We start from the raw sequence: 26,336 nt of genomic DNA, 5'->3' as shown, positions 1-26,336 counted from the left end.
GAGTAAACCTCAAAAAAAAAAAAAAAAAAAAAAGCACCTTAAATTCCTTTTAATTTGAACCAAAAATCTGAGTATATAAAATGATTTCTGGACTGAAATGCCTTAGTACACCCATAAAACCCTAAAAGTGAGGGAAAGAAAGAGGAAAGAGATACTTGGAGATGAAGAAAAAACGACTAACTCCTAGTATAATACTTGAAAATGAACGGAAATTCCCTGCAACTTTATCATTACCATTATTTCGTAAGTATGATCACTTTGATGTTTCTTGTACTCAAATCCTCTGGTGAAACACTGCAAAAGAAAGGGGAGTAAAATTACCAGAAAGTTCCTTTTTGAAATGCTTTCCTAAAGGATAGAAGATGGCTTGAGGGTGTTCTACTCTTGTGATAAGTTTTAAGAATTCATTTAACCTTATCTGCAGCCACAACAGGAAGATTAGATTCATGATCACAGATTTTCAGTGGCCCTCACAGAGAAAAAACAACAATCTGAAAAAAGACTTTTTCCTAGGAAAACCCCTCCTTTGCTAAAAGCCCTGGAAGCAGACTGCCTAAATTTGAATCCTGGCTCCATACTTACTGTATTTCAACTATTTTAAGACTTTTTTTTTTTTTTTTGCATTTTAAAACTCTGAAATGTAGATTCATCTTATAATAAAAAGTATATTACAACTTCTACCAGCCACTTTTATACTTTAACATTTCTGAAATTGGGATGCTTCTTTTAATTAACAGCATCTTGGATCTGATAAAATATGGTATATGCTGTGTGACCTTGAGCAAATTACTTAACCTCTCTTTACCTGAGTTTCCTCTAATAAAATAGGGCTACTAATTATACTTACTTCCAAGGGTTGCAGTGATGGTTTAAAGGTTAATTCATGCAAAGTACTCAAAATACTATGAATGGGGTAAGCATTTAAAATTACACTATCAACAACAAAATAGTTTGTTCCCTTGTTTGTCACCATTGATCACTCTTCAATAAGTCAACAAAGTGCCATAGGTACTATCAAAGGGAATAATCCTCTAGTTCTGTTTCCTGCAGTCCCAATACTTTAAATCTACTGGCAAAAATAGCTTTAGGCTGATACAGGGAAGTGGAATATAAAACAGTCTATCTCACTCATCATGCTCTGTTTCCCAATTTTTCAGTGGTAATACGTGTACTGGGAGATTGACTGAGAAAAACAGATTTAATAAGGTATGGTCCTTCTGAGCATCTGACAGTCATCTCCAAATTTATTATATACAAAACAAGGCAATCCTCGCCTTCATGAGTTACCTGTAAGCAGAGGAAAAAAGGAGGTGGCCCACATTCAGCACACTTGATATAAGGTTCCATGAGGTAAGAGGAGCAGCCTCGGCAAGGTGGCTTATCCGAGGGATCATCTAGAACAAAAACAAAAATATACCAGCTTCAAAATACCTTATGATTATTTTAAGTGGGAGAAGGTGAAAAATCTGCAAATGATTACACAGGTAGTGAGCTGTGCTGAAATGTTCATGGAGGGAGACAAAATGAGCTCATTCTGAATAAAAAAAAACAAAAAAAAATCATGTTCCTTCTTATCTGGGGGCAGCTTTGTTCCTTCCTAGAGTATACCTACCATTTCAAACAGCATTTAAGTAGATATGTCCCCTGCAAAGAAATTTACAGACACAAGTTTTAACTCGAAGTTTCATAATGTCCACAATTTACTTTCTCCAGGGGCAAAAAAATGTCACATACACACATACACTTACAGATAAAGCCAACTGGACAAAATGGTAGTAATGGCTGGATCTGGGTAATGGGCAACAAGTAATCACCTTACTGTCCCTTCAACTTTTAAGTTTGGAATTTTTCATAATAAAAAATTAGGGGAAGAAAATCCTCTTTAAATACGTCTTGAGGAGTTCCCGTCGTGGCGCAGTGGTTAACAAATCCGACTAGGAACCATGAGGTTTCGGGTTCGGTCCCTGCCCTTGCTCAGTGGGTTAACGATCCGGCGTTGCCGTGAGCTGTGGTGTAGGTTGCAGACGCGGCTCGGATCCCGTGTTGCTGTGGCTCTGGTGTAGGCTGGTGGCTACAGCTCTGATTCAACCCCTGGCCTGGGAACCTCCATATGCTGCAAGAGCGGCCCAAGAAATAGCAACAACAACAACAACAACAACAAAAAAGAGACAAAAAGACAAAAAAAAAAAAAAAAGTCTTGGGATATAGTACTTGATATCTGAGGTGGGAGTTAAACCCAGGACAGCTCCCTGCTTTCTCCCACAGAAAGTGGAGAACAGAGCAGACCTTCCCTCAGTTCCAATGACAATACTGTCTCTGAAATATCAAGGCAAGGAGTACAATCTGAACTCTCTATAGTCACAAAAATGCAGGCATGTGTGTCCCTGGCTGCCCCAAACTCTGCCAATTGAGTCAGGGAAACCTAGCAGAGTTGTCTGTGATCAATAGGAGTGTAAGAAAACAGGCTTTGAAGGTAGAGAAGGGAGTTCATCTGTTTAGCCCAGGGCAGGATTTCACACATTCTGTAATAGCGTTTTCCTTCCCAAGTCCAGGAAACACTTTTCAACACACCTTTCCTTCCTTCAAGTGGTGATTACTGTTCTTTTCGTTTGTTTCTAAGTGGAGACCTGAAGAAAACTGTCAGGAGAAAGAAAGGCAATCTTTCTGGAAATAGCTTCAAAATAAAATAGAACAGTAATTACCCCACTTTTCCCATTTAAAATTTCAGTATGGAAGATCAAATATTATTTTATATTGGAGTTCCCTTGTGGTGCAGCAGGTTAAGGATTTGGCATTGTCACTGGAGCAGCTTGGGTTGCTACTGTGGCATGGGTTTGATCCTTGGCTGGGTAATTTCTTTTCTTTTCTTTTTTTTTTTGTCTTTTTGTTGTTGTTGTTGTTATTGTTGCTATTTCTTGGGCCGCTCCCGCAGCCTATGGAGGTTCCCAGGCTAGGGGTTGAATTGGAGCTGTAGCCACCAGCCTACGCCAGAGCCACGTCTGCAACCTACACCACAGCTCACGGCAACGCCGGATCGTTAACCCACTGAGCAAGGGCAGGGACCGAACCCGTAACCTCATGGTTCCTAGTCGGATTCGTTAACCACTGCGCCACGACGGGAACTCCGGCTGGGTAATTTCTACATGCTGAGAGCACAGCCAAAAAAATTATTTTATATTAAATGTCAAATTTCACCAAATTACGTTTTTGGTTGTTTTGTTTTGTTTTGTTTTTGCTTTTTAGGGCCACGCCCGAGGCATACGGAGGTTCCCAGGCTAGGGGTCGAATCGGAGCTGTAGCTGTCAGCCTACACCACAGCCACAGCAACGCCGAATCCAAGCCATGTCTGCAACCTAAACCACAGCTCACAGAAACGCCAGATCCTTAATCCTCTGAGGGAGGCCAGGGATTGAACCCAGTCTCATGGTTCCTAGTTGGATTCATTTCCACTGTGCCACAACGGGAACTCCCCAAATTACGTTTTTTCCCATCCTGTTACTTTAATGATAAAAGCGTGCCTTTCTTTCCTCAAATTTTCTTCAACAACAAACAAAAAAAATGGCCAATGACTCACTAAAATAAAGCTTTTAAACCTTTATGCCAAGAAGTAATTATTTTGTAAAAATAATCCAATTTACAGTTTTAAAAATTTTAGACAGAAAGTCATAAAGTGCAAGTTATCCTCTACTAACACTCTGATTTTGGCCCTTCTCTGTGTGTGTACATAATTATTTCAACAAAAGAAAGATACTCCACATGATGTTTTACAGCCAGTTTTTTCACTTGACAATGTTGTCAAATCTTCCAAGATGGTACACATAGCTCTTCCTCACTCTTTTTAATGGATGAATAATACTCCATTATATCAATTACCTAACCTAATGGTTTTCGACTGCCTCCTAGGAAGTCATTATGGAAATCTGAGGATGCTTCTTTGTTGCCACAATGACTAGGGAGCACGCCTGACACTTAACAGGCAGGGACCAGGGATGCTAGATATCCTGCCATGCTCAAGAGATTCCTCCACAACAAAGAACTAGTCTGTCTTCTCCACAACAAACATTTTTTTTTTCTTTTGATTTAAGGCCATACCCAAGGCTTATGGAAGTTTCCACACTAGGAGTCGAATCGGAGCTATAGCTGCCCTATACCATAGCCATAGCCACACCAGGTCCAAGCCTCATCTGTGACCTATATCAGGGCTTACAGTCACCAGATCCTCAACCCTCAGAGCAAGGCCAGGGATCAAACCTGCATCATCAGGGATACTAGTCAGATTCGTTTCCGCTGAGCCACAATGGGATCTCCCAATTTTTTTTTTTGTATTTTGCCTTTTCTAGGGCTACTCCCTCGGCATATGGAGGTTCCCGGGCTAGGGGTCTTATTGGAGCTGTAACCGCCAGCCACAGCCACAGCCACAGCAACGTGGGATCCAAGCCTCGTCTGACACCTACATCACAGCTCACAGCAACACGGGATCCTTAACCCACTGAGCTAGGCCAGGGATTGGACCTGCAACCTTATGGCTCCTAGCTGGATTTGTTAATCACTGAGCCACGACGGGAACTCCCCCAAATTTTCTTATAGTTTTATTACATACTAAATTTTCCAGGAAAGCAACTGCATTACTTCAAGAAATCTATCTTGTTTTGTTCAGAACTCAGCTAAGAGTTATTCAAGCTTGCGGTATTTCAAGGATACATGAATCAACACATATGAATCACTGCACATTTGTAGTTGTAAGTGCACAGTGATTCAACACATGGGTACAAGCATCTGACTCCATATAAGTCAATAAACCTTCTACTACAATGCCTAAACCTACTGAGGTACATATTATTACAAACTACATTATTTCATTAGAAGTTACTTCTCTTTTATTTATTTATTTATTTTTGCATTTTAGGGCTGCACCTGCGACATATGGAGGTTCCCAGGCTAGGGGTCTAATTGAAGCTACAGCTGCCAGCCTACACTACAGCCACAGCAACACCAGATCTGAGCCTCATTTGTGACCTACACCACAGCTCATGGCAACGCTGGATCCTTAACCCACTGAGCGAGGCCAAGGCATTGAACCTGCAACCTCATGGTTCCTAGTCAGATTCGTTTCCACTGTGCCATGACAGGAACTCCTATTTATCCTTTTAGTATAGTTAGGGTATTATTTTTAATTCTTTGAAATCACGGACATAGAGATATCATCTATGTATTTCATTTCCAAATAGTAAACAGAGCTTTAAAAAATACTATAAAAAAGAAATCACTGGGAGTTTCTGTCGTGGCTCAGGGGTTAACAGATCCGACTAGGAACCATGAGGTTGAGGGTTCGATCCCTGGCCTTGCTCAGTGGGTTAACGATCCAGCGTTGTTGTGACCTGTGGTGTACGTCACAGATACGGCTCGGATCCCGCATTGCTGTAGCTCTGGCGTTAAGCCGGCAGCTACGGCTCCAATTCGACCCCTAGGCTGGGAACCTCCAGGAGAGGCCCAAGAAATGGCAAAAGGACAAAAAAAAAAAAAAAGAAAAAAAAAAAAAAAAAAGAAATCATTGGAAGTTCCTGTAGTGGCACAGCAGAAATGAGTCTGACTAGTATTCATGAGAACTTGGGTTTGATCCCTGGCCTTGCTCAGTGGGTTGAGGATTCGGCATTGCAATGAGTTGTGGCGTAGGCTGCAAATGTGGCTCAGATCTGGTGTGGCCATGGCTGTGGCATAGGCCAGCGACTGCAGCTCTGATTCAACCCCCAGCCTGGGAACCTCCATATGCCGAGGACGCAGCCTTTTAAAAAAAAAAAAAAAAAAAAAAAAAAATCCAGACAGGAGCATTATTTGTAACTGCAAAATACTACTTAGATGTCCCAACACTGGAGAATAGTTGAACAAACTATGGTATATCCACATAATGGAGTACTGTGCAACTATAAAAAAGGCTGAGAACAATCTCTACAAGGTAATACAGTACTTCTAGCAGATACTATTAAGTGGGAAAAAAAGTGCAAAAGAGCATATGTAGTATGCTATCTTTCCAGTAATAAATTAGGAAAAACAAAACCAAAAACATATAAAAGTCTTATCTTTGCAAAAAAAAAAAAAAAAAATCAAGGACAGATAAGCTATAAAACAATGAAGTTAGATTTCTATAAAGGGTTGGGGGAGGGTGAATGGAATGGAGAATGATTAACAATTCTCCAGATACATCTTTTTGCATACTTTTTTGACTTTTGGAAGCATATTTATATTCTATAAATTATGAACTGATCCAAGTAACTTTAGAACATTTGACAATACACCTTTAGTCTTGGGTGATATGAGAACTGCAAACAAATCCTGAACTTGTTGAAGTAGGTCTGTTTTATGTCCTGGTATGCACAAAGCAATTCCAAAATAATTCTGGACATATTAAAAGACTGAGCAGGAGTACTCCTTGTGGCACAGTAGAAATGAATCTGGCTAGTAACCATGAGGTTGCAGGTCCGATCCCTGGCCTTGCTCAGTGAGTTGAGGATCCGGCGTTGCCGTGACCTGTGGTGTAGATTGCAGACGCGGCTTGGATCTTGCGTTGCTGTGGCTCTGGCATAGGCCGGCGGCTACAGCTCCGATTCGACCCCCAGCCTGGGAACCTCCATAAGCAGCGGATGCAGCCCTAAAAAGCAAATAAAATAAAATAAAATAATTTTTTTTTTTCTTTTTGCCATTTCTTGGGCTGCTCCTGCAGCATATGGAGGTTCCCAGGCTAGGGGTCGAATCGGAGCTGTAGCCGCCGGCCTACGCCAGAGCCACAGCAACCCAAGATCCAAGCCGCGTCTGCGACCTACACCACAGGTCATGGCAACACCAGATCCTTAAACCCACTGAGCAAGGCCAGGGATTGAACCTGCAACCTCATGGTTCCTAGTTGGATTCGTTAACTACTGAGCCACGATGGGAACTCCTAAAATAAAAGTTTTAAAAAGACTACGCAAAGGAATAAATATGCTGATGTTGGGAGCCAGGGTTTTCACTGAGGAAAGGACAAATAAGGATTGGTGAGATGAGAAAAAAGATGAACTGGAGGTATCAATGGTAAATTCATAATTTCTAAAAAAGTGTACCTAGGAGTTCCTGTTGTGGTGTAGCGGAAATGAATTCAACTAATATCCATGAGGACGTGGGTTCGATCCTTGGCCTTGCCCAGTGGGTAAAGGATCCGGTGTTGCTATGTAGTGCAGGTCGAAGATGAGGCTTGGATCTGGCAATGCTGTGGCTGTGGCATAGGCCGAAGCTAGTTCCAATTTGACTCCTAGTCTGGGAACTTTCTTATGCTGCAGATGTGACCCTAAAAAGCAAAAAAAAAAAAAATATATATATATATATATGTATATGCATGCGTATGTGAATGCGTATGTATAGCATATATACACATACATTTTGTAGCTTTGTGGGCCAAAAAGGCCAAGATGCCAAGACACTCTAGCAGCAATAAGCAACAACTAGATCTTGGTCTCTAATGTTGTTCCTCTCTAAAAGCACCAAGAGCTCCTCAGAGAAGTGGCTGATACCAGGGCTGGGGCAGGGGAGGTATGAGATGCATGTGGAACATGCAGCCACACAAAATGTAAGGAGATACTCAAAAAAGTGATGATGGGCATCTCATAAAGTTGTAAGAGCTAGTTTGAAGGGGTGCCCAGTGGTCAAATTAGGACAATGTGAGAACCAAATAACTGTGATATTGAATAAACCATCGAAAAAATAGGAATTCATGTGTTCATACTTAAAATAAGTAAGTGAAATAGGAGGTTTCTTGAGTATGGTAGAATGCTAAGTGCTAATTAGTAAACAGGGAGAGAGTGCTAGATCTCGCAGAAAAAATCATTTTGCAACCATCATAGTAAAGATTGGATCAGGCAAAAATCATCAATGAATGCTAACTAGGGAGAAACTGTGATGAGGAACAGGATTTTATGGCCTGAAAGTGTCTCCTTATGGGTTGCTCATTATACGCAAGGGAAAAAATATAAATTATACAGTGAAGAACTCAAACGCACACCTTCAGTTGGTTTTCAAAATTAACATCACTGATGAGGGACAGAGCAATGTCAAACCCAAAATGAGAGTCTCTTTTTATTTCATTATTTATTTTGTTTCTTTCTTTCGGCTGTGTCCGCAATATGCAGAAATTCCTGGGCCAGGGAGCAAACCTGCACCACAGCAGTGACAATGCCAGATCCTTTACCACTAGGCTACCAAGGAACTTCAAGACACTGCTATTTTTAAAAAGGAAAGGGCCTGTGTTCTTCAATAGTGTCAGTTACTAAAGACAAAGGCTGTGGAAATGTTTCAGTTTAAAGGAGGCTAAAGAGACATAGCAACTTAAAGCAAGACCTGACCTCTGACTGGATCCTGTAAGGGAAGAAAAAAAAATCATAAAAGACATTACTGAGTCAGGTGACAAACTGGAATACAGATGGTTCGACAGATAAATGTATTTTGTCAATATTATATTTAATAAAGTTGGTAATGCTACTGAAGTTAGAATAGAATATCCCTAGTCTCAGGAAACAAACACTAAAGCACTTAGGGGTAAAGGCCATGACGTATGTACCTTAGCCTCAAATGATCCTGAAAAACAGGGGGTGGGTATGTCTATTTATAAATATATACATATGAGGTAGATATGTATATTTATAGATAAACAAGGAATGTATGCAAATAGAATAAAAGGTTTACAAAGGTGTATGGCCAGCCATGTATTCTTTGTACTATTTTATTTTTTTTAGAGTTCCTTATACAGGTTTTTTTTTCTAATTTTTAAAAAAAGTGTAATTGATTTCCAGTGTTGTACCACTGTACAGCAAAGTGACCAGGTCACACACATATATATACACATTTCCTTTTTTTTTTTTTTTTTGTCTTTTGTCTTTTTAGAGCCACACCCACAGCACATGGAGGTTCCCAGGATAGGAGTCCAATCGGAGCTGTAGCTGCTGGCCTACACCACAGCCACAGCAACAAAGGATCCGAGCTGAGTCTTCAACCTACACCACAGCTCATAGCAACACCGGATCCTTAAACCCACTGAGCAAGGCCAGGGGTCAAACCCTCCTCCTCATGGATGCTGGTCAGATTCAATTCTGCTGAGCTACAACGGGAACTCCCACCTTCCTTTTCTTCTGTTATCTTTCATCATGATCTATCCCAAGAAATTGGATAGTTTCCCTGCGCTACACAGTAGGACCTCATGCTTATTTGCACTATTCTTACTCTTCCAACTTTCCTGTAAGTTTGAAATTATTTCCAAATAAAATTTTAAGTTTAGTTTGATATTTTAAAATAATATTTTAAAAAGGAGGGGAGAATGGTTTCAGTTTACTCTCCCAGCTTGGGGACAATTCATTTAGGTTCTTTTTCCAGGTGTAAAATGAGAGATCTGAACCAGATGTATTTGAAGACTCCATTCTGTCCTAAATTTATATAGGGAGTGTGGTGAGATAAGTTAGAGCTCATTTAAGAAACTGTTGATGGGGAGTTCCCGTAGTGGTGCAGTGGTTAACGAATCCGACTAGGAACCATGAGGTTGCGGGTTCGGTCCCTGCCCTTGCTCAGTGGGTTAACGATCCGGCGTTGCCGTGAGCTGTGGTGTAGGTTGCAGACGCGGCTCGGATCCCGAGTTGCTGTGGCTCTGGCGTAGGCCAGTGACTACGGCTCCGATTCGACCCCTAGCCTGGGAACCTCCACATGCCGCGGGAGTGGCCCAAGAAATAGCAAAAAGACAAAAAAAAAGAAGAAAAAAAAAATTTTTGCTAAGCAAATTATGTTGAAGAGGATACGCCCCCAAACGCGTTTTTCTGAGTCTTCTCATTAGGACACTATTAACATCTAATAATGGATTTCTACTTCTGCCAAATCCCTTATCTTCAGAGTAAAAGAAAAAGCTTATTTTTTTCCTCCATAGTTGTGGGTGCCTGGATTTATTTTACATGTATGTCACACATTTCTGCATCACTACTATACTATACGGTTTACTCTTAGAATACAAGTACCAAAAAAGCAGGGCTGGGAGCATTTCCTTTATCACTGATAGTATTTCCTACCAAAGCACCTGAAGTGTGTTATTAGTTCTAAAAAGAAATCAAACTACTTTGGTAGAATTCTAATTACAAGTTAATCATACTATGCCTGGAACACCTGAACTTAGTTTTCATATAAGACCTAGGGTGATATGCTGTGTCATGTGTAGTACTGGTTATTTTATCTTGAGTTGATACTCTTGGGCCTTTAGGATTAGATTCAAGTGGCTTTGTTTAACTGCAAAGTACTTATTTTTCTTCTCTGATCAACTTCCACTTCAGTTTGCTATTAATATTCACCTGGGACTTGTTCCCACAGTACTTACTGCTAAAGGAACCCAAACGGTCCATCCCGCAGTTGGCAAGCTGGCTGCTTTGATCTTCCTCAATGTAGGGCTCCCTCAAGGAGATTTTAGAAATGGCCAACACATCCACCAAAGCTTGACGACCCTCCTACGAACAAACAAAAGCAGCACATGGAAGAGGAAATCACTTAAAAGGACAAGAGAAGACAATATAACTTACTCAACTCTACCACATCCTAGCTTTGTATGCTAAGCAAATTATTTTATCTCTATAAGCTTGTTTCCTCCTCTGGAAATGAATATGATACAATCATATCTACTTCCTAGAGTTGTGAGGATTAAAATAATCAATATCCACATAAATAATATACCATGGCACCTGGCCCATGATAAGCCCTCTACAAAGGCTATATATTTCTAATAGGCAACAACTGGTTCTCTCTGTGCAGCATCACTTCTCTCCTCAGCCCTCCTTCCTTAGGGAAGGAAAGTGACTCTCCCACATTTCACACGGCTTTGGGGGAGTAGGTTGTTGCAAATCATAACACTCCGTCCCCCACCCCCATAGCAGCTAAAGCAACTAAAACTCTTCTTACAGAACCTGAATCTTGTAAGATATACAAGGACAGAGGGCAGTTAGAGCTCAGTCATTCACTAGCCAAAGAATCTGGTTCATGAGCTCTGGTTGTTGAGATACTCATTCCCAAAAATGGCACAAATTTTTTTTTTTTTCCATTTCTCTATCTTTTCAAAAATACTTTAATACGAATGAACTTTTATCACTAGAAAACTAAAAAACCATGGAGTTCCCGTCGTGGCGCAGTGGTTAACGAATCCGACTAGGAACCATGAGGCTGCGGGTTCGGTCCCTGCCCTTGCCCAGTGAGTTGTGGTGTAGGTTGCAGATGCGGCTCGGATCCTGAGTTGCTGTGGCTCTGGTGTAGGCCGGTGGCTACAGCTCCGATTCAACCCCTAGCCTGGGAACCTCCATATGCTTCGGGAGCGGCCCAAGAAATAGCAACAACAACAACAAACTAAAAAAACCCTATCTATTATGACAAATTTTGTTCACTAATTTATTCTTTGAACAAATATTTAACAGTTAAGTACCATGTACAAAGTATCTTTATTAAGACATAAATGAACTCATATTTCACACTAAGCCAATATCACCTTCTATACTCCCATAGCTTTTTTTTCCTTTTGCAGCCACACTCTCAGGATATGCAAGTTCCCAGGGCTAGGAATCAAACCCAAGCTGCATCTGAGACCTACGACTCAGCTTCGGAATGTCAGATCCTTAACCCATTGCACCACTGTGGGAACTCCTCCCATAGCTTTTTTTTTTTTTTTTTTTTTTTAATTTAGGGCTGCACCTGAAGCACATGGAGGGTCCCAGGCGAAGGACAGAATCAGAGCTGCAGCTGCCAGCCTATGCCACAGCAACGTGGGATTCCAGCCATGTCTGTGACCTACACCATTACTCAAGGGCAATGCCTAAACCCACTGAATGAGACCAGGGATTGAACCCACAACCTCATAGATACTAGTCGGGTTCTTTACCACTTAGCCCCGATGGGAACTCCTCCCCATAGCTTTTTATCTATCCCTTCTCCGGCATTTTTCACACTGCTCTGTGAAGATTACTTATGGATGCATATTTTTCCCATTTCTAGCCTAAATGAAAACAGGAACTACATCAAATACAAATTTGTATGTCTTAAAGTACCATACACAATGCCACACAGAAAGAACTCAATAAACAAAAATGTAATGGACAAATAAATGCTAATTCTACAAAAAAGTTAATTCATCCTTAGTTTTCCTGCAGTGACTTCTTTCACTGGATAGTTTTGGCTTGGAGAATAATTTATCATTAAGAATATACAACACTGTCAATGAACTTGTCTTTTTTAGGGTAGGTTGGGGTGGTTCTCCCTCTGGTCTAGCCCCAGGAAAATGAGTCTGAAGAAAAGTGAGTTTAGTAAGTGGTATCATGCACTTAATAATAAAATAATGGCCAAAACTTATTGAACTTTTCTCATATACCAGGTACTGTGGTACCACTGTATGTGGATCATCTCTGAATCCTTACAACCTTCAGAGACATGTTGCTTTTTCAAGGAGGGAAAGGAAATGCTAAAAGATTGTGTTACTGGCACAATGTCCTAGACGTAGTGAATAGCAATGTCACTTCAGAGGTCAACTAGAGATAGTCAAGTAAGGAACTTTATATAAAGTCTCGTGAACACTCCACGTTGTAAGTGCAATACTGCAATAAGCAGAATCTTTTTTTTCCCCGTCTTTTTTTCACACAGGAGACATTTCTGACGCTAATACCCACGAAAGGCTGGGTGCTAGCTCCAAATTAACATCTGCTTTGTTCAAAGAAATTACTGGGAGGAGGGAAGGGACGTGAAGATTACTCACTCACTGCAGTTCAGAGGACAGGGGCAGGCTTGGAGTTTTGCAAACAAGATTCGAAGCCTCATTTTGTTCCTTATTAACTGTGATCTTGGGCAAGTCATTTTACTGGAGGCTCAGACAAGCACAGCTCTAAAATGAACCTGAAATATCTATTTGGAAGGCCTACTTGAGAACAACAGGTAACATCAACCATACGCTGTCGTGAGCCGCATTACGCCCTCCAACGCAAAGTCAGGAAAGCGGAGGCCGGAACCCAGCAGGACCGCCCAGGGGGCGGGAGTCGCCAGGCTCGCGGCGGGGCGGGGCACCAGGGCTCGGGCCGGGCACGCGCCGCCCTCCCCCACCGCACGGCGTGGCCCCCGCCTCGCGCCAGTCGGGCCGACTCACCCTCTCGCCCCCGACGCCGCTGGGGTCCGCAGCCCTCCCCCACCCTCGGGGAACCTCGAGGACGCCTTCTCCCCCTCGTCCCGCGAGAGGGGTTCGCGCCGCACCACGCCACCACCCGTGCCGCAGCGCCTCGTGCCTCACCTCGCCGCGTCCCCCTCTTCCGCGCCGAGGAAACGCCAGCCGTGCGCGCGCCCGGGCTTTTGCGTGCTCGCTCCCGAGCGGCGCAGGCGCGAGCGGGCCGCGCGCTCGCCGCCTCCGCCCAGGCGCCGCCCCAGCCGTCGCGGCCCCGCCGCGTGGCGCGCGCTCGCCGCCTCCCCTCTCTCAGCTCCAGCCCCTGACCTCGCCGAGAGCTCGCCGCCCGCCTCCAGCAGAGGCCTGGGAGGATGGGGCTCTGAGCAGTTTGCCAGACTTTTGAGTCGGACCAGTAATCACTTTTCCCTCGGGGCGCGTTGCTCGTCGCCGCAGACTTGCGGATGCGTGCTGCCGTTTGACCCCTCCAGAGTGCGGTGAGCTGGAGCGGGCCGGTACAGCCCCGCTTTTGCGTTTTGTAACATTCCTGCCACCCCTGTTGCAGCCTCAAAGGAAATGGAGGCTGAGGGACTGGGCCCAAGGACGGCGAGTGGTGGTCCCCCCTCGAGGCCGGGTCTTGCAGTGCTACTCATGGATTAACCAGACTGCCTGAATGGTTCAAGGGTACATGGGGTACGTTTGATTCAGATGCTTCTGGAACGTCGAAATTATCTTCTTTGGAAAAACCATCCTCTCTTTGGGCTTTAGGTGCCCAAATTGAGGCGCGATGATGAGAGGATGTGGTGGTCCACTCTGATGTCAGTCTTGAGGGCTAGGTATGTCCCAACATCTCTTGTTACTACTGCTAATTATTATTATTATGATAGCTGCCATTTGTCGAGTATTTATTGCATGCCAGGCATTGTACAAAGGAGTTTACATACATGGTCTCATTTAATCTTCAAAAATAACCTTATGGAAAAGACACTTGTAATATTATCATCCCCATTTTCCAGGTGAAGACCTTTAGACTCTACCTTGTAAATAACTTGGGTTCACACAGCTAGATGGTGTTGGGGAAGGGCATTCAAACAGTGGTTTGTCTTAGCCATTATGCTCATGCATCTATTTAGAAGTCTTTCTTCCATCAATTTGCCCAACCTCTTAGAGAAATCATTTACACCTGCCTGTGTGGCCTTTTTATTCATTTCTTAGTCATACAAGTTCGTTCTAAAAAAAAAAGAATATTTGCATGAACAAAAAATGAAAACCAGCTCCTACCATGTTAAATGGTTACCATTTTGCCTTACATTCTTCTAGATATTTTTCTATACTTCATTCAAAAAATATAAAGTAGTTTTACATTTGATATACCCTGGAAATCTATTTTCATTTATCAAATTTTTAATGAGTAGATACCAGTTCTAGGTGCTGGGAATTCGGTGAACAAAACAAAGTTTCTGCCTCATCGTGGAGGAGGTAGACAATAAGCAATATTTAGGCAATAAGCAATACACATAGTATATAATAGATAATGCCCAGTAATGTGGCAATTTTTATGGAAAAAAAATCAGGATAAAGGGATAAGAGTGATGTGGGGACACTCTGTTGGATGCAGTAGACAAGGAAGTCCTCTTAATCATAAGCAGAAATCTAATCATTAAATGGGGGAGGCAGCTGTGTGAATTTCTAGAGGGGGAAATTGTTCCAGGAGAAGAGAAAGGCAATTAAAATAGCCCTGAGATGGGTCTTGCTGGGCATGTTGGAGAAGGATCAAGGAGACCAGTGTGGCTGGAGCAAATTAGAGAAACAAGTTGGGAAACATAGGCAGAAGCCAGATCATGTACCTGGTAAGCTGTGCTGGACTTGGGATGTTATTAGAATGTGATAGTGTACCATGGAAAGGTTGATGACAAAGGAATAATCAGACTTGTTTTAAAAGGATCAACTCTGGCAGTTGTGTGCAGACTAGATGGTGGAAACATTAAAATTGCTCTTTAACATATAAATTGTTCAGGAGTTCCCACCATGGCTCAGCGGTTAACAAACCTGACTAGCATCCATGAGGATGCTGGTTCGATCCCAGGCCTCGCTCGGTGGGTTAAGGATCTGGTGTTGCCGTGAGCTCTGGTGTAAGGTCACAAACATGGCTCGGATCCTGTGTTACTGCGGCTGTGATGTAGGCCAGCAGTTACAGCTCCGATTAGACCCCTAGCCTGGGAACCTCCATGTACCGCAGGTGCAGCCCTAAAAAGACAAAAAGACAAGAAATAAATAGATAAATGAAAATAAAATATAAATTGTCCAGCAATTTGTTCAACAGTTTATGAACATAGCTATTTCACCCACACCTTTACAACCACTCTCACCTTCTCCACAAACAGAAATTGGGGTCAAACAATTAGGACTTATCTTCATGTCTTTCTCACCTAGAGTGAAATTTTTTGAGATGAGGCTAGGGCATATATCCAGATCTGGACGTCATGACTGTCAACAAACTGAATATGAGTCATCAATGTTGTACTACTGTGGAAAAACAGTCCCACACAGTACTGGAATCTCTTCATTAAAAACAGCATTCACACATCTAGAAATTACCCCCCTTCCTCTTCAATTGATGTTAGGCCCTCATTAGAATTCTAAGCCCCAATTTAGTCATTGTGCTTAAGAAAAATATGGAGAAATTAAAATTCACAGTGAGGAGCAGGAGATCAGTGATTAAGGCAATGCTGTTCAGAGCTTCTGTCTTCAGCAACGTGGTGGATAGTGGCATCAGTTATAAGACCAGCTGAAGGGAGACAGATGTGGAGGGGAAGTTTCAGGTCTCTTTTTTGCAATCAGAATGGAAATGACATAAATGAATTTAGAGCTTAGAAGAGAGGCCAAGGCTAGGAATTGTATAAGTGTATCAGAATCGTTTCTTTGGTTGTGTGTCTTCTTTGTAACCTCAGTACCCTGAAGTGCATCTTGGACAAATATTTGCAAAAGGAGCAAGTAAAGGCAAAGGTATGGATGGAGCCACTCAGGCAAAAATATTAAAAAGAGAAGATGCCCAATTTATGCTTTCACTGGAGGTCCAAACACCTGAATATGACTTACAAGGAGGGTGACCCTAAGTCCTTGACTTGCTTGGGGCAGTCCTGCTTTACTCCTGTTGTCCCCATATAATTAGTGGTAATGTCTCATTTCACTCTCAGAACTGGCTCTGTTTGTATAGTAAATTATATGGTCACTCTTTGTAGAAGGCCCTTCAGGGTCCAGTGTCTTCCTATTTCTTTGTCATCACTGCTCCTTCCTACACTTCATTCTTCAACCAATTGGAAATACCTCCGTTTCCCCTTACTCCCTCTGTTACTTCCAGGTTTCCTTCTCGAGCTACCTCCAGTTCAGCTTAGACATCACTTCCTCAGGAATATCTCTGCTGACATGCCCCTCACCTCGCCAAAATCTGGGTTTAGTAGCCCTTTCACAGGCTTCCGGTGCACCTTGTGTTTAACCTGTCATAGCAGAAATGACTGAGTACCCTGTTGCTCCCCTCACTAAACATTATCTCTACAGGAACCTGACAAAACAACTTTTGTTCTCTTTAAGACAGAAATTTGCAGGAGTTCCCATCATGGCTCAGCAGTTAACGAATTTGACTAGCATCCATGCGGACACAGGTTCAATCCCTGGCCCTGCTCAGTGGGTTAGGGATCCGGCGTTGCCATGAGCTGTGGTGTAGGTTACAGACACAGCTCAGATCCCAAGTTGCTGTCACTGTGGTGTAGACCAGCAGCTATAATTCCGGTTTGACCCCTTGCCTAGGAACCTCCTTATGCCTCAGGTGCAGCCCTAAAAAGTAAAAAAAAAAAAAAAAAAAAAGACAGAAATTTGCATTATCAATATCCAAGATCAGTCCATGTTGGACTGCTGTTTTTGAAGATTGACCTTCAGGGCAGACTTACAGCACCTGCTCCAAGCCCTTCCATTCTTTACTGAGAAGGTTGACTTTTGAACTCAAGGAAAATTGCATCCTACTGTTAGGCTCTGTAACACAGCTGCTCTGTTTCCAAATCCAGAATATCCCAACAGCTCTTCTTCAACTGCTTTAGCTGCTTTAGCTGCTGTGATTAGTGTCAGAAGTGCAGTTTCTGAGCTTTCCTCCCTATGGAAATGATTATCAGTCATTTCTAGTTATTTACTGTGTCCTGAGTGCTGAAAGACTTTATAAGCTTTATCTCATCTTTTTTTTTTTTTTTTTTTTTTTTTTTTTTTGGTGTGTGTAACTGAGGTGGCTCTTTGTAATCTAGTATACAAATAGATAAAAACAGAAAGCCTGAAAGTCTAGCCCTGCCTTCTTGGTTTCAGCAGTCCTCCCCTTTAAACTTTGAGATAACCACAGTTCATGTGAATTAGCCAGAGATTTAGGTCCAGGAGCAGAGCCCTCTTCCAGGGTCTCTTAAAGGCCAGGCATTCCCTGTGATGCACTTAGTAGAGAGGGCTTCACTGAAAAAAAGGCCTGAGCCTCCAGGGTTGCAACTCTTAGGTCTCAGCTCTTTGAGTTCACACACTAAGGCACTTTTGCAGAAGCCCTGGCTCCAGGCTCTTATATTCAGGAGCCTTGCACTCTGCTTGCCTGTATTCCCTCCACCCCTCTGTATCATTCTCCTTTTGTGGCCACCCTAGTCAAAGGAGTTAGGGGATCCTTTTCCTTCCATGAGGTTCCTAGACTGCTTTTTTTTTTTTTTTTTTTTTGTCTTTTTGTTGTTGTTGCTATTTCTTGGGCCGCTCCCCCAGCATATGGAGGTTCCCAGGCTAGGGGTTGAATCGGAGCTGTAGCCACCGGCCTACGCCAGAGCCACAGCAATGCGGGATCCGAGCCGTGTCTGCAACCTACACCACAGCTCACGGCAACGCCGGATCGTTAACCCACTGAGCAAGGGCAGGGACCGAACCCGCAACCTCATGGTTCCTAGTCGGATTCGTTAACCACTGCGCCACGACGGGAACTCCTAGACTGCTTTTTTTAATTTGATCAACTTCACCCAGTTTTCAGAGGAAGGGTTGAAGTACTCCTGCAAATCTACTTGAAGAAATATGATGTCTACATATAGCTATGTCTCCACACAGTGGCCTGTCTAGGGTGCTTCTGCATAGGTTAGAGGGCCCCAAAGATCTAAAAGGTGAACAAGAGAGGGAAAAACTCTGCTGAAAGGACCTTCCTGCCTCCCATTTTACAGATGAGAGAAAAAGTGAGGCTCAGAGGGGTAAAACCACTTGCCCAAAGTCATTCAGTCACTAGGTAGTACAGCCACAATTAAAATCAGATCTGTCCAAATGTAACTAATAAACTCTAACTATACAAAACTGAAAAGCTAGCAGATATTAGGATTTTCATTAATCCCATGACCATTAAGCCAAGTTTTCATTAAGTCCAGCCTTTTGCTGCTCATCTCTTGTGCCTCTTCCTCACCTCGCTGACTTCTTTTTGATCTCCACAAAACATAGCGTACCTGTCCCTTGAATCAGCAGGCTTTGGGTAGAATCCAAAAAATTTGGTGTACCAGGGATGTGTTGTTGCTGAGTGACTCCTGTTTATCAGAACACTTTTAAATGCCTACTAGGCAGCCAGGCAGAATGCTCTTCAGCCTGATGGACCAGGCCTCCACCTTTTGACATTCAAAACAGCCTCTTAAAGTATTTTGCATTATTTGATGGTAGGTGGTCTATGCTCTTTTGCAACCAACAAGTGCCTAATAAATATTTGAAATATGAATTGTGAGAAACCTGGCCCAGTTTAATGTAATTGAAAGAGCTTGTACTTAGAAACTTTTCAGAATTTGAATCCTGTCTCCTCCCTTGACTCCCTTTAAGAATTTAGTTAATGAATCTGACTAAGAACCATGAGGTTGTGGGTTCGATCCCTGCCCTTGCTCAGTGGGTTAATGATCCGGCGTTGCTGTGAGCTGTGGTGTAGGTTGCAGACATGGCTCGGATCCCGCATTGCTGTGGCTCTGGCGTAGGCTGGCAGCTACAGCTCCGATTAGACCCCTAGCCTGGGAATCTCCATATGCCGCAGGAGTGGCCCAAGAAATGGTAAAAAGACAAAAAAAAAAAAAAAAAAAAAGAATTTAGGCAAGTTATTATATTTCTGTGCCTCTTTTCTCCTCATACATAAAATGAGAATAATAATACCTAATTTATGAGTTTTATAAGGATGTGATGATGTATGTATAATACCTAGTTCATGGTGGAAGTCAAATAAATTGTAACTGTACTTTTAATTTTTTTTTTTTTTTTTGGCCATGCCTGCATCATGTGGAAGTTCCCAGGCCACAGGGATCAAACCAAGCCACAGCAAGGACTAGAGCCATAGCAGTAACAACACTGGATCCTTAACTTGCTGCACCATGAGGAACTCCCGTAGTTTTAATTTTAATTCTAGAAGTGCTCCATAGTATGACCATGGGGCTTGCTTAGAAGTTGTTCGAGGCTAAGTTGACTAATGCTCGACATTAGAATATTTTCATTATTTAAATCAAGAACTATCTACTAGTAACCTGTGGGTTTCCAAAACACCAAGGAAGTCGATAGAATTTTCTGGAGTTCTGTTTTGGCACAGCAGAGTAAGGATCCGGCATTGGCACTGCAACGGCTTGGGTCACTGCTGTGTCATGGATTCAATCTCTGGCCTGGGAACATCCAAAATAAATAAATAACATCCATGGGCACAGCCAAAATAAATAAAACAAATAGATGAACAGAATTTTCTTCACAGCCTGCTTCTTTAGCACCTTCCTCACTATACAAAACTAAAAAGAGTGTACATTATCTCACAGGAATAGGGCAAATGCATAGTTGCAATCAAGGATGGATAATCCAGCCTTTCCTCAAATGCAGGATACACACAGGAGCTGTCTCATCTAATTGATGTAAACAGTGAACAGATTTAGGCGTTATGAGCAATTAACTATGGGAATGTTCTGTAGAGTACAGAGTGAGTACTACTGTAATCAGATAAAACCTACAAGGTTAATCTGATGCATATTTAATGATATATATAATTGTTATTGTGCTGCATGATAATTAGGCCTTAAATGTTAAGCTATTTACATAAATGGCTGTAATTGGTTATTTTTACACAGCCAAATGCATTTTTTTAGTGTTTGTCTGCTCACTTTATTAATTTTCTAGAATCTATAATCATGCCAAGGACAAGTTTTCTCTGAAGCTCTTTACTATTTAATCATGCAGTCACACACACGAACAGACTCTTCAAAATGACACAGCAGTGTTTTCCTCCCAACTTGGTACTGAAAAGCTACTGTGTAAGGCTCTTTGTATATATTTTCTCATTTTAGTCCTTAAAAAACCCCTTAAGGGGATATTATCACTCCTATTTTACTGATACAGAAATTGATGCTCGAGAGTTCCCGTTGTGGCACAGCAGAAACGAATCTGACTAGTATCCATGAGGACACCGGTTCAATCCCTGGTCTTGCTCAGCGGGTCAGGAATCCGGCGTTGCTGTGAGCTGTAGTGTAGGTCCCAAATGCTGCTTGGATCCCGAGTTGCTGTGGCTGTGGCATAGGCAACTGTAGCTCTGATTTGATCCCTAGCCTGGGAACTTCCATATGCTGTGGGTGCAGCCCTTAAAAGCAAAAAAAAAAAAAAAAAAAAAAAAAGGTGATTCTCAAATGTCCAGCTTGGTTAACTGGGTGGATGACTGCGCTGCTCCCCAAGACAGGAGAGCTACCTCCCCTTGAAAGGCAAAGAGCAGACATGAACGGAAAGGGGCAGGTTTTGTTCTGATATGTTGACTCTGAGGTGTCTGTAGGACGCTCACGTGACATTCACTAGGCAGGTTCAAAAGCTAAAGGAGAGCTCTGGGTCAGAGGTACACATTAGGAAGTCTGCACAAATCTGAGAATTTTAAAGCCATAGGAGAGGGTGAGATTGCCTGAGCTTATTGAATGGAAAAAGAGAAAAGCAAGGTGGAAAATAGAAAACTGGATGACAGCAACAGGCAAGACCCAGACAAAGAACCTATAGTCCAAAAAGGGACAAGTAGATTGAAGAGAAAGAAGTGGTGCCAAAGGTGGGGGTGGCGGGAGGTAGTCAGCAGAGGGTTAAGACTCTATAGGCTTTAGGAGTTCCCTACTGGCTCAGTGGGTTAAGGATCCAACACTGTGGTTCAGATTGCTGCTGTGGCTCGGGTTTGATCCCTGGCCTGTGAACTTCCATATGCCGAAGGTACACCAAAAAAACCCCAAACCTATAGGCTCTAAATAGTTGAAAACATTATGGTGCTTCCCATGTAATTTAAAATAAAAATGTAAGCCATAAAATATGTTTAAGGGAAGTCCAACAAAATTCTGATTTTTCTCTGCTGACCTCTTTGATTATGTCTTCTTCATTACCTTTATTTTGGTACCTCAGATTTTCTGGTGGCCTGTTTAAGTACATGTTTATTCACCTGCTCAGTAATCTAAAAATATAGCACTGAGAGTACTTAAAGGAAAATGGATTAGTCAACAATGACAAATCAAAGAAGTCAAAGATAAAGGTTAAAAAGTGCTCATTGGAGGAGTTCCCATCATGGCTTAGTGGTTAACGAACCCTACTAGGATCCATGAGAATGCGGGTTTGATCCCTGGCCTCGCTCAGTGGGTTACAGATCCGGCATTGCTCAGCGGGTTAAGGATCTGCTATTGCCATGAGTTGTGGTGTAGGTCACAGACGCAGCTCGGATCCTGCTTGGCTGTGGCTATGGTGTAGCCCGGCAGTTACACCTCTGGTTCGACCCTAGCCTGGGAACCTCCATATGGCATGGGTGTGGCCCTAAAAAGCAAAAAAAAAAAGAAAAGAAAATGGAGGAGTTCCGTGGTCACTCAGTGGGTTAAGGATTCAGTGTTGTCACTGCTGTGACTGTAGGGTTACTGCTGTGGTGCAAGTTTAGTCCCTGGCCTGGGAACTTCCTTATGCCACAGGTGTGCCCTCCATCCCCCCAAAAAGAAATATGTTCAGTTTCGTGGGATGTTTAGACATAAAGGCGAATGGCTTTGTAAAGGCAGCCAAATTCTAGGCAAAATGAAAACAGAATCCCGGAGCCAAATGTGACTCCCAGAGTTTCAGAGCCTGACAGGTGACTGGGGACAGGCGAGACTCTCCTGGGACTTGGCAGTCTTAAATTTTAATTTTTAAATTGAGGTCTAGTTGATTTACCTTGGCAGTTTGTCTTAAGGATTTGGGGTTTTCTTCTGGTAACTGGGCAGTCACCCAGTGATTTTTAGCGGAAGAGTGACCAGCTCAGATTTGCATTCTGGAAAGCTCACTCTGTCTGCAGGGGGGAGAACTGAGTACAGATTGGAGAGAGGCAGGCCAGGGGCTGTGGGGAGACAGTTCCCGAGGCTGTTGTGGTTGCTCTGACCGGTAATGTGCTCCCTAGCCTGCCTGTTTCGTAATGTTACTTTCAAAGAAGACGAAGATTTTATTCTTACATAGTAGATGTGCAGTATGTGTTAGCTATTACTCTTATCTACAGTTAGAGATAAAAGACTTAAAATTCATCCACCAGGAAAGAATGAGCATGTTAGAGTTCGCAGAAAGTATAGATATGGGAATCAGATTACTTCCTTTTAGATAGGGAGGAGGGAGCAAAAAGGATAGACAGTGATACCACAGCCGAGAGAAGAGGAGGCCAGCCAGGATTCGCTAAGGTGACGTCATTCTGGCACACGGGCTGTCTGTTCTGCCAAAATGCATCTTCCCTGTGCTTAGACAAATAAAAATGTTAGGCAAAGGTACTTTCTGGCTTACTCTGGAGAGCTCAGTGCTTTTTAGTGGAAAATAGGACCCGGAGTTTAGATATTGCTACAGGTTGCAATTCTTTTCAACACTATGGAGTCATTCTAAATGCCTAGGAAAGCAATATCTGAATAAATCACTCTGAAATTGAACCTGTGCATTACTTAGCTGATTTAATTTCAGAATAAGACAGTGACAGATACTAGTAGTTTTTTGAGAGCTGCTCTTTTCTCTTCCTGCAGTAAAGAATAAGATTAGGGAGTTCCCATTATGGCTCAGTAGCCCCCTAGCCTAGGAACCTCCATATGCTTCGGGTGCAGCCCTAAAAAGACCAATAAATAGGAGTTCCCATCGTGGCGCAGTGGTTAATGAATCCAACTAGGAACCATGAGGTTGCGGGTTCGATCCCTGCCCTTGCTCAGTGGGTTAACGATCCGGCGTTGCCGTGAGCTGTGGTGTAGGTTGCAGACACGGCTCGGATCCCACGTTGCTGTGGCTCTGGCATAGGCCGGTGGCTCCAGCTCCGATTCGACCCCTAGCCTGGGAACCTCCATATGCCGCGGGAGTGGCCCAAGGAAATAGCAAAAAGACAAAAAAAAACCAACCAAACAAAAAAAAAAACCCCCAAAAACAAACAAAAAAGATTAGAACATGCTGTTGAATCAGCTACCTTATTTTGTCATATATGTGTTGTCAAAGCAGAGTCCTTCAAGGTGGGAATCCTTGAAGCCCTCCTAAGAAGTATGTTCATTTTGGCAAGCGTGGTGCTGTGGGTTAAGGATCCGGCGTTGCTGCAGCTATGATACAGGTCGAAATCACTGCATGGGTTCGGGGCCTGGCCTGGGAACTTCCATAGGCCATGGGTGCCACCAAAAAAAAAAAAAAAGAAAGAAGAAAAATATGTTCAGTTTTGTGGGATGTTTAGATGCCAATAGCTTTGTAAAGGCAGCCATAGAAGGCAAAATGAAAACAGAGTCTTGGAACCAAATGCTTCCCAAAGCTTCAGAGTCTGACAGATGTTCATTTATGTGTAAATATGCATTGAGGAATATGTTTTCTATTAGAAATATACTTTTAGAGTTCCCACTGTAGTACAACAGGATCAGCAGCACCTCTGGAGCACTGGGACGTAGGTTCAATACCTGGCCTGGCATAATGGGTTAAGGATCCAGCATTGACATAGTGGCATTGTAGGTTGGAACTGTGGCTAGGATCTGATCCATGGCCTGAGAATTCCATATGCTGCAGGGCGGCCAAAATTTTTTTTTTTTTTTTTTGTCTTTTCTCTTTTTAGGGCTGCCCCGCAATGTATGGAGGTTCCTAGGCTAGGGGTCCAATTCGAGCTACAGCTGCCGGCCTCCACCACAGCCACAGCAACACCTGATTCGAGCTGCCTCTGCAACCCACACCACAACTCAAGGCAATGCTGGATCCTTAACCCACTGAGCGAGGCCAGGGATTGAATCTGCAACCTCATGGTTCCTAGTTGGATTTGTTCCCGCTGAATCACAATAGGAACCCCCCAATTTTTTTAATTAAAAAAACAAACTTAGACTTTAAAAAAAAAAAAAAGGAGGGAGTTCCCATCGTGGCTCAGCAGATTATGAACCTGACTAGCATCCATGAGGATGTGGGGTTGATCCCCAACCTCACTTAGTGGGTTAAGGATCCTGCTATGCCTCGAGCTACAGTGTAGGTCGCAGACACAGCTCGGATCTGATGTTGCTGTGGCTGCGGTATAGGCTGGCAGCTGCAGCTCTGATTCCACCCCTAGCCTGGGAACTTCCATATGCTGTGGGTGCGGCCCTAAAAAGAAAAAATAAATAAATAAAAACAGAAAACCTGAAGGCAAGTAAATATAGAAAGATGGTCAACCTCACCATTAAGCGGGAAAATGCATATAGGAGTAACAACGACACACTATTTCATAGCCATCAGATTAGCAAAAATTTAAAGTCTCAGATTTCCAAGTTAGGGAGGAGGTGAAACTGTAGGGATCCTCTTTACTGCTGGTAAGAATGTATTTGCTGCAGCCACTTTGGAGTCTATGCCATCTAGCAAAGTTGAAGATGTGTCTCCAACTCATTAATTCTACCCTTTGGCATATGTCCTTGACATAGTCATATCCAAGATAGTTCATTGTAGAAGAAATAAATTAAACTGCTGATATTATGATATGTATCGTTTTTAAGTCTTCACATTCAGTATCTTTTCGGGTGCATGTTTGATTTTTCTAGAGGGCAATAAAGACTTTACCCTGTTGTGGCTCAGGGGTAACAAGCCTGACTGGTATCCATGGTGATGTGGGTTCAACCCTTGGCCTCGCTCAGTGGGTTGAGGATCTGGCGTTGCCATGAGCTGCAGTGCAGGTCGCAGATGCAGCTCAGAACTGGCATTACTGTGGCTGTGGTGTAGGCTGGCAGCTGCAGCTCTGATTCGACTCCTAGCCTGGGAACCTCCATATGCCATGGGCGAGGCCCTAAAAAGCAAAAAAAAAAAAAAAAAGACTTTACCCTATAGCTTGTGCTGTTAATTCTTCTTTTCTATGGAGATCATGACATGACTATACCCTTAAACACAGTCTTCATACTATTTTAAATTTTAGAAAATAGGACTTAGGAGTTCCTATCATGGTGCAACAGAAACGAATCTGACTAGTATCCATGAGGATGCAGGTTTGATCCCCGTCTTCATTCAGCAGGTTAGGGATCTGGCATTGCTGTGAGCTGTGGTATATAGGCTGGTAGCTACAGCTCTGATTTGACCCCTAGCCTGGGAACCTCCATATGCTGCAGATTCAGATCTGAAAAGAAAAGAAAATATAACTTAAAATAGGATGAAATTTGGCTATTATGAATTTTTTTTCCCTTCAGGTGAATAATACAGGCTTCATATTTGTTCTCATTTGTTTCTTGTATTATTTATCCACATTACTTTTTTCTGAGGGTGAAGTTAGCAACTTTAGCCACTGGATGGCGCAAATTCCTAAGAGTGGTGAAAATGTGTGTAGTGCAGCCTAAGGTGTACTAAGGAGGGTCAGCCTGTGAAAAGGCTCCTGAAATTTATGTACTCTAGAGATGAATTCAAGTGCCCTAGGAGTGCAGATCAAGAGAAATTTTTAGTCTTGGATGATTGGCAAGTCAGGTCACTGAGAAAGGGAAAGAAAATGAAGGAAAGGAAAAAGAAAAGTGTTGGAAGAAAAAAAAAGTGTTGGAATAAGGAGCAGGAAGAAAAAGATGAAGAGACAAAGAAAAAAGAGAGACAAGGTGTTCCCGTCGTGGCGCAGTGGTTAACGAATCTGACTAGGAACCAGAAGGTTGCAGGTTTGATCCCTGCCCTTGCTCAGTGGATTGACGATCCGGCGTTGCCG

General features: G+C 42.8%; 2 protein-coding genes across 32 annotated transcripts in view; one reads left to right on the top strand and one right to left on the bottom strand.

The window, feature by feature from the left end:
- TADA2A (transcriptional adaptor 2A) overlaps nucleotides 1-13,354 on the bottom strand; it is a 52,827-nt gene extending 39,473 nt beyond the window's left edge. For 4 of the 9 annotated variants that reach the window (XR_014821339.1, XR_014821340.1, XR_014821341.1 and 1 more), the window contains exons 1-4: nucleotides 13,310-13,354; nucleotides 10,376-10,502; nucleotides 1,288-1,394; nucleotides 235-294 (exon numbers count right to left, since the gene is read on the bottom strand). Coding sequence is in view for 6 of the 9 variants with exons in the window: in XM_021067335.2 (XP_020922994.1) it covers nucleotides 235-294; nucleotides 1,288-1,394; nucleotides 10,376-10,400 (192 nt within the window). In the remaining 3 variants the exon portion in view is untranslated. Of the gene's footprint in view, nucleotides 1-234; nucleotides 295-1,287; nucleotides 1,395-1,612; nucleotides 1,645-2,571; nucleotides 2,638-10,375; nucleotides 10,503-13,168 lie in introns of all 9 variants that reach the window. The other 5 variants (XM_084985082.1, XM_084985081.1, XM_084985080.1 and 2 more) reach the window with 5 other exon arrangements.
- A 132-nt stretch (nucleotides 13,355-13,486) lies between these two features.
- Nucleotides 13,487-26,336, top strand: part of ACACA (acetyl-CoA carboxylase alpha) — a 293,326-nt gene continuing 280,476 nt past the window's right edge. For 11 of the 23 annotated variants that reach the window (XR_014820335.1, XM_084982960.1, XM_021066236.2 and 8 more), the window contains exon 1: nucleotides 13,487-13,870. Coding sequence is in view for 3 of the 23 variants with exons in the window: in XM_084982948.1 (XP_084839074.1) it covers nucleotides 13,851-13,870 (20 nt within the window). In the remaining 20 variants the exon portion in view is untranslated. Of the gene's footprint in view, nucleotides 14,014-26,336 lie in introns of all 23 variants that reach the window. The other 12 variants (XR_014820333.1, XM_084982959.1, XM_021066235.2 and 9 more) reach the window with 3 other exon arrangements.

This window comes from Sus scrofa, chromosome 12, assembly GCF_054392235.1.
Source record: "Sus scrofa isolate SSC_HxYL_T2T_F1_AM1 chromosome 12, Sscrofa_HxYL_maternal_Yorkshire_Landrace_v2.0, whole genome shotgun sequence".
Lineage (NCBI taxonomy): Eukaryota > Metazoa > Chordata > Mammalia > Artiodactyla > Suidae > Sus > Sus scrofa.
Note: the sequence above shows the minus strand (reverse complement) of the source record. Positions and strands in the feature narration are given on the sequence as shown.